The following is a 10,174-nucleotide window of genomic DNA, read 5'->3' as shown; positions in this document are numbered from 1 at the left end:
CAAAAAAAAAAAAAAAAAAAAAAAAGTGATATCTCAAAAATCTAATGCTCTTACATCAGCATGCTGTGCCCTTCTGCAGTTTAAAGAATACTTAGGTTAGGAAGATGTAATTTCTCTGATATCCTACAGAGGTAGACCACAAAATGGATGAAGTTAGGGAGGTTACAGAGCAGTGTAGATACACATGCTTGTGTGTAACCAACGGGTTTGCTGAGCATGCCAAGGGAAGCCAGAAAGGAAAGTACTGTCCTCACCAGATGACACCAGAACAGTTGGGGAGCTGTACATTAAAAATGAATCTTCAAGCCGGGCGTGCACACCTTTAATCCCAGCACTAGGGAGGCAGACGCAGGCGGATTTCTGAGTTTGAGGCCAGCCTGGTCTACAAAGTGAGCTCCAGGACAACCAGGGCTACACAGAGAAACCCTGTCTCGAAAAAACCAAAACCAAAACAAACAAACAAACAGAATCTTGACAAACAATTCACACTTTTTTCTTTTCTATGCCTCTGCCTCTCAACTGCTGGGATTAAAGGTGTGCACAGCCATGCCCAGCTGAATCCACTTTGCATGGAACAAGCCATTGAAACTATGGACTTCTGGAGGGAAACATACATCTTGCCTTACAGTGGGCAGCTATAACATTCCTATGTTACCTTTCTAGACGTCTGGAGGTTCTGCTCCTGCTCAGGTGGTCCACACTCAACAACGAGCAGTTGGTTCCCCAGCCACTGCCACCACTGACCTGGTATCCATGACAACTACTCAAGGTGTTCGAGCAGTTACTTCAGTGACAGCCTCAGCTGTGGTCACTACCAACCTGACTCCGGTGCAGACTCCAACCCGTTCCTTAGTAACCCAGGTGTCTCAAGGTAAAGTGGCTTGGTGTTTCTCTGAGCCAATATCCACTATTGGAGCTTCAGCCTGCAGTTATTCTCCAGAAGAGTTGAGCAAGCAAAGGTTTGACAAGCCACCCTATTTACAGCCACAGGGGTTCAGCTACCTGGAAAAACCATCACCCCTGCTGCTCATTTCCAGCTTCTTAGGCAGCAGCAGCAACAGCAGCAGCAGCAGCAGCAACAGCAGACTTCCCAGGTGCAAGTTCCACAGCTCCAGAGCCAGGCCCAATCTCCTGCACAGATCAAAGCTGTGAGCAAGCTAGGACCGGTAAATATATCCTTTTCTGTACGTCACAGGCATACCTAGCCTTTCTTCAATTCAGAACCTATTTTGTAAAAACCCAGCATTGTCTTTAGGTAGAGAGCTGCCTTTCTTGTATTTAAACAGCTTTCCATCCAGTAAGCGTGTGTCATGCCTCTAAGAAGCATTGGGAAACCTTAGTTTCCTGCTGAAAGTGAATCTTGAATCCTATGCATTGTATTGGCACAGATCATTTTTTTTTTCTTAAAAAAATTACTTCTTTACTTTATGTATGTGAGTACACTGTAGCTGTACAGATGGTTGTGGGCCATCATGTGGTTGTTGGGAATTGAATTTAGGACCTCTGCTCCCTCTGGTCAGCCCCGCTCGCTCAGTCCCTGCTCTCTCCAGCCCAAAGATATATTTATTATTATAAATAAGTACACTGTTGCTGTCTTCAGACACACCAGAAGAGGGAGTCAGATCTCATGGGTGTTTGTGAGCCACCATGTGGCTGCTGGAAATTGAACTCAGAACCTTCTGAAGAGCAGTCTGTGCTCTTGCCTGCTGAGCCTGCCAAAGGTCTAACAAGCCACCCTCTTTACAGCCACAGGGGTTCAGTCAGCTACCTGGAAAAACCATCATTTTCCAGAGGACTAAAATGTGAACCATTCTTGGAGGATAGTACAAAGACACTCCTCAGTGCTCCTCTTCAGGAGCAGCTAGGTCCAGTATACTTCTCTTTGTTGCTTGTGTAAACATTGATCCTAGTTTTGCCAGTCTGCTATTATCTTGCTATCGTTTGTGCTGTGTTTCCTGTAGGAGGTAATGTTATATCCTTGCGACTAATGCAGAATCACGAGTATGCAGCATGAAAAGAAACCAGAAAAATACATACAGTGTGAACTAGAACTTTTCCTGGTGATTCCTACTTACTGCTGGTCAGAGAGGCTTGACACACTGGAGCTGAGGTGCAGCCACCTCTGTGAGGCTTGAGAAGGACCCAGAGATGTATCTGCTGTCCTCCTTCTATTGGAACCTCTTGAGTGTGTTTACGACCACTTTAACCCTTGTCCTTTTGAGAAGTGGTGATCAGGCACCTCTTTTTGGGAGCTATCCAGCTATGTGTGGATACTATGCACATGTTTTAAATCATTTGAAAACATTTGAAATGCCACAAACCATGACATCCAGCTCCTCGTTCAGCAGTTAAGCTTTCAGAGCTCCTCATAACCTCCCAAGGCTGTGGCTGCTGAATTAGACAGCCCTGTGTAGTCTTTTTCTTCCAGTAAAGCACAGTAATTATTCTCAGGTCTCTAAGGCCAGCAGAAGCAGATTGTATGATAGCTGTTACTGTCACTGAGACTACTCTCAGTTAGCATTTCCCACCCAGAGCAGCTGCCAGGAGTCCTACTCACTCTCTTGTTCCTTGATTCTTCACCCACATTCTCCTAATTCAGTTTCAAAGCCATTGTTATCTCTTATATATCCAGAGAGATCTGTTAGGAACAACACATACATTTGGGGGTAGGAGGGTGATTTCTTTTAATGTTTTTTGATAATGTTCTTGATAGCTTTGTTTTTGGTTTTGAGTCTGGTGGTATCACGTAGCTGTTACTGGTCTTTTTCCTCTACTTCCATTGTGCTAGAATTGCGATCTTGAGCCACCACGCCCAGCTCATTTTCTTATCTTGATGTTTGCACTTTTTTGAAAGGCATAGGTTTGTTGCCAAGTTATTACTATTGATGGAGTTTAGTTACAGTTGTTAGCTGTTTATTTAGACTAGTTGTGAGAAGTAAGAACCTAGAAAGCTTGGTTTGAACTTAGTGATCTGTCAGAATTGGTATTCCTGGTTTCTTAGTGAAATACTGATTTTCATTCAATGCCCTAGGAGCTCTGCATATCAGCTCATGTACTGGATATCTCAGTAGAGATGGAGGGTGGCTTATGGTTAGCTCATGTCTTACTTGGATTTCAGGAACACATCATCAAGATGCAGAAACAGAAGATGCAGCTGCCACCACAGCCCCCACCACCGCAGGCCCAGCCAGGTCCCCCACAGCAACCAGCGCAAGTGCAAGTACAGACTCCACAGCCCCCACAGCAACAGCAGAGTCCTCAGCTTACCACAGTCACGGCCCCACGGCCTGGGGCTTTGCTCACAGGCACCACAGTGACCAACCTCCAGGTGGCCCGGCTTGTAAGTTCTAGTTCATATATGTGTTGTCCAAAGTACCATCTCTCCATTTCCCCAAAGCTTTTTGTTTTTGTTATTTAGGTTGGTGGGGAGACATGTATCTAGGTTGGAAACTCTGTAGAGTTGGTTTTCTTCCATCTTTGAGTGTTATAGAGACTAAACTCAAAGTGCTAGGATTGCATAGCCTTTGATCCTTAGAGAGGATGAGGTATGAGATTTGTGGCAGGTTGTGCTAGAGCTTCTTATAGAGCCATCGAGTGTCACCATGCCTGTAGGGGACTGAGTGGTTGGGAATATAGCAGAAGGTGAACAGCGAGGGGAGGCACAGCACACTAGCTGTCCTGTTCTTTGCTGGGGAAAGGAAGGGGCAGTGCCAGTATGGCTAGAGTACAGGAGCACAATGTGACTGTTGCAGGCACAAAGGTTCCATGGCCAGTCCTCTAGTCAGCAGGGAGAGAGCGTTTGAAGGTCTAAAGGAAGGAATGTAGCAAGGTGTCTGGGGAGATGCGCACGCAGTGGTCAGTGCTCTTAGAATCTGATGATGTGCTCTTTTGGGGGCTTGCCCAACCAGTGCAGCCCTAGGAGCTCTGCACTAGTGTCTGAGTATTTTGTACTGAGCTACCTTTTACAGATGAAGAAACTGTGGCACATAGGCTAATTACCTGCTTGGATCCTGTACTTGGCAACTGTAGCTTGAGATAGGGCCTTGGTCCTGGCCCTGCTCTGTAAGTCTTTGTGAGAGGCCCCTCCATCAAAGAGTAAGTCTGAGGATGACTTATTTCAAACAGAAGATTGCTGTGCTTCTGTTTACAACACTGCACATCAGGGGAGTGGTAACAGCTAGTAGACAGAAGCTTAATTAGCTGTTGCAGAGAAGATTGTAGTAATTAGGCCACAAACCTCACATGCTCATTAATACAACAGTGCTCTTATTTTCTACAAAAATAGAGGGGCTGTAACCTAGAGACATTTAAAAGGTGGGTTAGCAACTGGATTAGTTAGTTCCTTTCCTCTCCTCCTTGATGTGATAAAATACCTGATATCATAGTGGGGAGTTGTGGCACTGCGAGAAAAAGGAGACAGGTAACATCGCCACTGCAGTTGGGGAGCAGAGACAAATGCTTACATCAACTCATCAGGCTCTGTCTGGGCTCCCAATCCACATTCAGGGCCTGTCTTTCCCTCTGCTCTGCAACCTCCATACAGTCTTTCCCAGAGGGTTGTCTCCTGGGCAGTTCTAAATCCAGTCAGATTGACAATGAAGGTTAATCTTTCATCAAGGACTTTAAAAGTGACTTCTTCTACGGCATTTTTTGCTCAGATGGAAGAGATGCCTTTTTGGTTTCCTGTGTGTGTGAGCACTTTAAGACCGTGGGTAGCTTTTACTTTCTTAGGCTTCTTTTTGTTCATGTGTTTGTTTGGATAATCTCTATATATACAAAAATGGACTCATTTTCATTGTCCTTTTGTAGAATGTAATTTAAGGAGAAAAGCATTTGGTAGCAGTGTGGGAAAGTTGTGGGATCAGGTAGCCTTGGGTGGTTGTGGCAGTAATCTTGGAGAGAAGGGAGTGGAAGCCAGAAGATGAAGAGTTAAGTGGCACATGACTGGTGAGAGATGTATCTGGAATCTTAGGGACATCAGAACATGGCAGCGGGGCTGACAACCCAAAGGTCTTGTACAGATTCTGTCCCTATGTATCTGTTACTGGCAAGCAGAGATCCCTGGGCTGGGCTCATGATTTTAGATTTTCCACTTAGTCCATCTTTGTAAATTTTCTTGACCACTGGTCAAAAGATGTTTTTTTAAAAGTAGGAAAGACAAGGCACACAACGTCTGAATTTCTCTGGATTCTCCTGTTATTTCCACTGTTTAGACCCGAGTCCCTACTTCTCAGCTGCAGGCACAAGGGCAGATGCAAACTCAGACGCCCCAGCCTGCTCAGGTGGCCTTGGCAAAGCCTCCGGTGGTATCTGTCCCAGCAGCTGTGGTCTCCTCGCCAGGGGTCACGACCCTGCCTATGAACGTTGCAGGGATCAGCGTGGCAATTGGACAGCCACAAAAAACAGCAGGTACCTTCCTGCAGCCTCCTCTTGCTGCATGCCTTTCCCAGGTGGCCATGTGGTACACAGGGAGGTTTTTCTGGTGGAGATGGTCACTGCCTTGCTCTGTCCTAACACTGGCTTTACACATGTTGTCCTAGGGCTGAGTGTAAATTCTCTTAGATTTCCAAGTCCCAAGTTTTGACCCTTGGTGTTAACACTCTCACATTTTCCACATTTCATCATCTATGAATTAGAAGTACAATGTAGAGCCTGCTAAGTTTGCCTTAAGACAATTCTAGAATTTAATCTTTTCTGGACAGAGCCTGGATAAGCAGGGAGCCCTTGCCAGGACCTGCCTAACTGACTTGGTGTTGTTGTAGGGCAGACTGTCGTGGCCCAACCCGTCAATGTCCAACAGCTGCTGAAGTACAAGCAGCCGACAGCCGTCCAACAGCAGAAGGCCATCCAGCCACAGGTTGCCCAGGGCCAGGCTGCTGTTCAGCAGAAGGTACGGGTTCCTTGTCTGAAGTTTGACTTCAGTGCAGCTTTGTGCTGGAGAGGAGGGTCCAGAACAATCGGGCTGTGTTGGGCTACAGGCCTCACGAGGTATGGGGTTGCAAGCTGGAGGTGCTAATGTGGTCAGTGTCTCTTGTTTTCCTTTCATTTTGAAATGAATGCTTATGTAACTGATGATGGTAGGGTGAGTAGGCTCAAGCTAGATACCAGGTATGGATTTTTCCACTGGGACTGTGGGTTCCGGCAGGATACACTGCTTCCTGTATGTAGTGACTTGCCATAGGTATCCTCCAGTGGCATAAAGGCAGGGCAATGCCAGGGTCTTAGGATAGTCCTGAACATACTTTCTAGGAGGTGCAGATCGCTGGCAGTTGCTGAGGTTCTGAGTAGTGAATCTAGTCTTCACCTGGCTGAGCCTCTGCTGTCTCTTTTTTTTTCAGCTGACCACCCAACAGATCACTACTCAGGGCCCGCAGCAGAAGGTCGCTTATGCTGCCCAGCCAGCCCTTAAAACCCAGTTTCTGACCACACCCATCTCCCAGGCCCAGAAACTGGCCGGGACTCAGCAGGTTCAGACTCAGATCCAGGTAAGCATGGGGCGGGGAGGGGGTTGGTTTTTTAAAAAGTATTAATTTGTATGAATGTTTGCACACATTTTTTAATTTCAGACACATGAACATTGCTACAACAGGCTTTAGGATCCCCTATATGCATGCTAGAGGTTCCCTAAATCTGACTATTAAACAGATAGTTAGAAGATTGTTTTATATTGCCCAGGCTGGCACTGAACGTGCTATATCTATAGCCCATGTTGACCTCAAACTCACCATCCTGCCCAGCTTCCAGAGTGCTGGAGGTTGTAGGTGCCACCACAGTCTGTATCGGGAAGTTTTGTAGTGTTTGTGATTCTGAGAATTGAACCTGTGGCTTCATGAGAAGAATTTCATTAGTGAGCCACAACTTCAGCTTTTAAAAAGTAAATTTTGCTGATTGAGGGTTGACCCTGACATGCTGGAAAATAAACCTCTTGTTTTGACAACAGCAAGAGATTTACTTCTGCAGCAATTGTCTGCAGGAAGTGAACACAGGGTAGAAAGTTTTGTTTTATGTAAGTGCACTCGGATGAAGCGACTTGGAAGTCTCAGTGCTTGGCCTGGTGAGGCTTCCTGGTCCACTTAGCTTGCTGGCTAAGTCACATTTACTAAAAGAGAAAGTTAAAATATGAAACTAAAATCCTCATGAGTTGTTATGGGTTGTTTATGAAGGGGATTCAGTTGCTCTTCACATTCCTAGGATCCTGGTGGGCACACTTAGATTGTTTCTTCATATTACATGCTATTATGTTTGTGCGTGTATTTTGAATCCTATGCTTGCCTTGTCAAAGGTTGCAAAACTTCCTCAAGTTGTACAGCAACAAACACCTGTGGCCAGTATACAACAAGTTGCATCTGCTTCTCAGCAGGTAGGCTGTGCAGACCTGGGGGCAGGCGGGCGGGGTCACAATTTGTGAAAGGTTTTCATCCTAGCAGGATGCTAGTGATTTGAGAATTGATTTTGGTTTTCATAATTAATGCACACAAAAAGATGAGCTTTCAGGGGAATAACTAGGGAATTTCCAGAGCAGGACTACTGAGCTTAAGGACTTGGCTTGTGCCTGAACCTGCTCTCAGCAGGCACCTTTCGCATTTTCCACAAGGTAGGATTACAGCTTCTGGGGAGTGTCAGCAGTGTGGGGTCCAGGTGGAGGTAAGGTGGCAAGTTGACTTTTGTTTTAAATACTGAAACATTTTCACTTTAAGTTGCCTGTTGATTTGAAGAAACCAAATGAAGTTACACTGGCCCAAATCCTTCACTATTTTTCTGAGACCACAGGGTGTATGCAGTGGTTCTGGTAACATGTGCTTTCTGATCTTGGCTTAGGCTTCTCCACAGACGGTGACGCTCACACAGGCAACAGCAGCAGGGCAACAGGTACAGATGATCCCAACGGTGACTGCAACAGCCCAGCTGGTACAGCAGAAGCTCATCCAGCAGCAGGTGGTGACGACAGCCTCAGCATCACTGCAGACCCCTGGTGGCCCAAGCCCAGCACAGCTTCCAGCCAGCTCAGACAGCCCAAGCCAGCAGCCAAAGTTGCAAATGAGAGTTCCTGCTGTGCGGCTGAAGACACCCACCAAACCTCCATGCCAGTAGGATGGAGATTGGTTGATACTATGTAAGGCTGTCCTGGCAGAACTCTATACTGTTTGTGGACTATGGGATCTGCTGCCTATAGGGTGGCTACCCAGTTGTTTGACTTTGTCCTGTGTGCATGTGACAGTGGCGGTCCATGTTTAGGCAGTGCACAGTTTCTCTTAGTGTGCACAGCTCAGTACTTGGTAGGACTCCATATCCTACCATTGTTGGATACCACTGTTCAGCACATGCATTGTAGTCCTTCAGCAGGAGAGATCCCAGTCTCTTTCCAGAGCCTCCACTCTGGTCCTCTTTCTTAAAGTGCATATACCCTTCTCAGTATGGCTTTTGTTACAGGCACCCATCTTGCCCCCGTGAACATTAGCTTTGATTTGAATGATGCTCTGGGGCTGATACCATCTCTGTATAGTAAGTTTGTGTTTAGACACATTTTACTAGGCACCTCCGTGGATCCTTTACAGTGTTCTTGTGACAAGCTAGTGTGGGTCTCAGGTGCTGTAGCCTGGTGGAGTTGAAACCAACATTACTTTCCCTTACTTTTCTCCTGGTCTGGGCTTAGTCTGGAAAGCCTAGTATTTGCTTAGGAAGGCATCATTTGGTCCACCCTACCCCTGGCAGCTCTTTACCAATTTCAGATGTCGTGGCTAAACTGTTGTGCCTGTTACGGCCATTGCAGTTGAAGGGGTTAGTTAAAATGAAGCCGAGTCCTATCTATGTGTTTACTCTTCTTACTATTGCAAGGTGACTATGCCAGAGCGGAAGGTCCATGTTCCACATCAGTGCTGACGCCTGTCCTCTGGCCTGAATTGCCTGTGCTATCATGTTAGTACCGCAGCCTGGAAGACACAAGTGGTTGTGTTGTGTGCCATCATGTCTATCCCACTGTTTGTGTCCTGTGTGGGCAGGAATGTGACAATACATCCCATCCTGATGCCACCCAGAACTCACTTTTGAGCTCTTAATGTGAAACATGGGTTGAAGGTAGCAGGTGTTGAAAACAGAAGAGGTCCTGTATGCAGTCCCATAAACAAAACCCCATCATTTTGTCTTGGTGTGTGCTGTGTTGGGGAGCTTTGGAGGTTCCTAGGTACCTGGTATCTGGCTCCCAGCAGCAGCAGCTCCTGTTCCTTGTAGATCCATGGGCTCCTTTGTGAACAACATACCTTTCTCCATCCTTCTTCAGTGTGCCCAAGCCATGTTTGGTGGGACACAAAAGGCAGTGTGAGAAGCAGAGTCTTCTTTTTTGGCAGTTGCTTTTGTTTATTTTTCAACCAGATAGCTGTTGTGTTTTTTTAAAAATGTAAGAAACAGGACTGAAATTGTAAATACTTTGTAAACACAAGCATTTGTACTTGAATAGGATTTTAAAAGGACAAGATGTCCTACTAAGCAAAGGCTAATAAATAACCTTTCTACACCTTTCTTGTTCTGTCTTAATAAACAAAAGGAGCAATGTTGGCACCAAAGGCTTTCAGTCTCTATTGCTCCAAAGTCATGGCCAAGGTCTTCCTCTTTAGCTACCGGGCAACAGGACTGCACCAGGGAATAGAAATGTCCTTATGAGCACAGTCCCCCTTCTACCCGAGATGATCAGGTGACCCCAGTGTAGAGCCATACACAGCCCTCTCCTGGACACCTTCCATTAGGACACTGGAAAAACTGCTTCATTTCTGCTTAGACCTATCAAGCAAAATCAGCCCTCACATCTCTTCCTTCGGGTTCTGCTCATGCCGGCAGATCCCCAGGTGGCCCTCAGCCTAGCTGGCCCCATGGTCGCCACCTCTTCTGGTATGTCCACTACCATCACCAGATGCCATCCTATACAGACCCAGACAAACCTTAATGACTCAAGGGAAAGTCAGTTGTGTCAGATGGTATTTTGCTAGGGCACAAATGAAGCAGAGATGTGAAGGATTGGTTCAAAACATTAAGTTGCTGTGGTCCACTTGTCATGACTTCATAGAAAGAACTTACCCTTGCTGAGCTGGACCACATCTGATACCCCATTTGCAGATCAACACAAAGTGGCCCCAAGAACTCACAACCAGATCCAAATACCAGATAACCATATCAAAAACAC

General features: G+C 46.2%; 1 protein-coding gene across 13 annotated transcripts in view; it reads left to right on the top strand.

The window, feature by feature from the left end:
* Window positions 1-9,892, top strand: part of Ep400 (E1A binding protein p400) — a 106,818-nt gene extending 96,926 nt beyond the window's left edge. For 11 of the 13 annotated variants that reach the window (XM_029477964.1, XM_021163048.1, XM_029477962.1 and 8 more), the window contains 8 exons: window positions 664-871; window positions 985-1,166; window positions 3,119-3,340; window positions 5,214-5,409; window positions 5,763-5,890; window positions 6,339-6,485; window positions 7,283-7,360; window positions 7,819-9,511. In XM_029477964.1, coding sequence (XP_029333824.1) covers window positions 664-871; window positions 985-1,166; window positions 3,119-3,340; window positions 5,214-5,409; window positions 5,763-5,890; window positions 6,339-6,485; window positions 7,283-7,360; window positions 7,819-8,091 — 1,434 coding nt within the window. In that variant the 3' untranslated portion in view covers window positions 8,092-9,511. Of the gene's footprint in view, window positions 1-663; window positions 872-984; window positions 1,167-3,118; window positions 3,341-5,213; window positions 5,410-5,762; window positions 5,891-6,338; window positions 6,486-7,282; window positions 7,361-7,818 lie in introns of all 13 variants that reach the window. The other 2 variants (XM_029477957.1, XM_029477959.1) reach the window with 2 other exon arrangements.
* Window positions 9,893-10,174: the final 282 nt, after the last annotated feature.

Source organism: Mus caroli, chromosome 5 (genome assembly GCF_900094665.2).
Source record: "Mus caroli chromosome 5, CAROLI_EIJ_v1.1, whole genome shotgun sequence".
Classification (NCBI taxonomy): domain Eukaryota; kingdom Metazoa; phylum Chordata; class Mammalia; order Rodentia; family Muridae; genus Mus; species Mus caroli.
The sequence above is the reverse complement of the archived record's forward strand: the minus strand, read 5'-3'. Positions and strand labels throughout refer to the sequence as shown.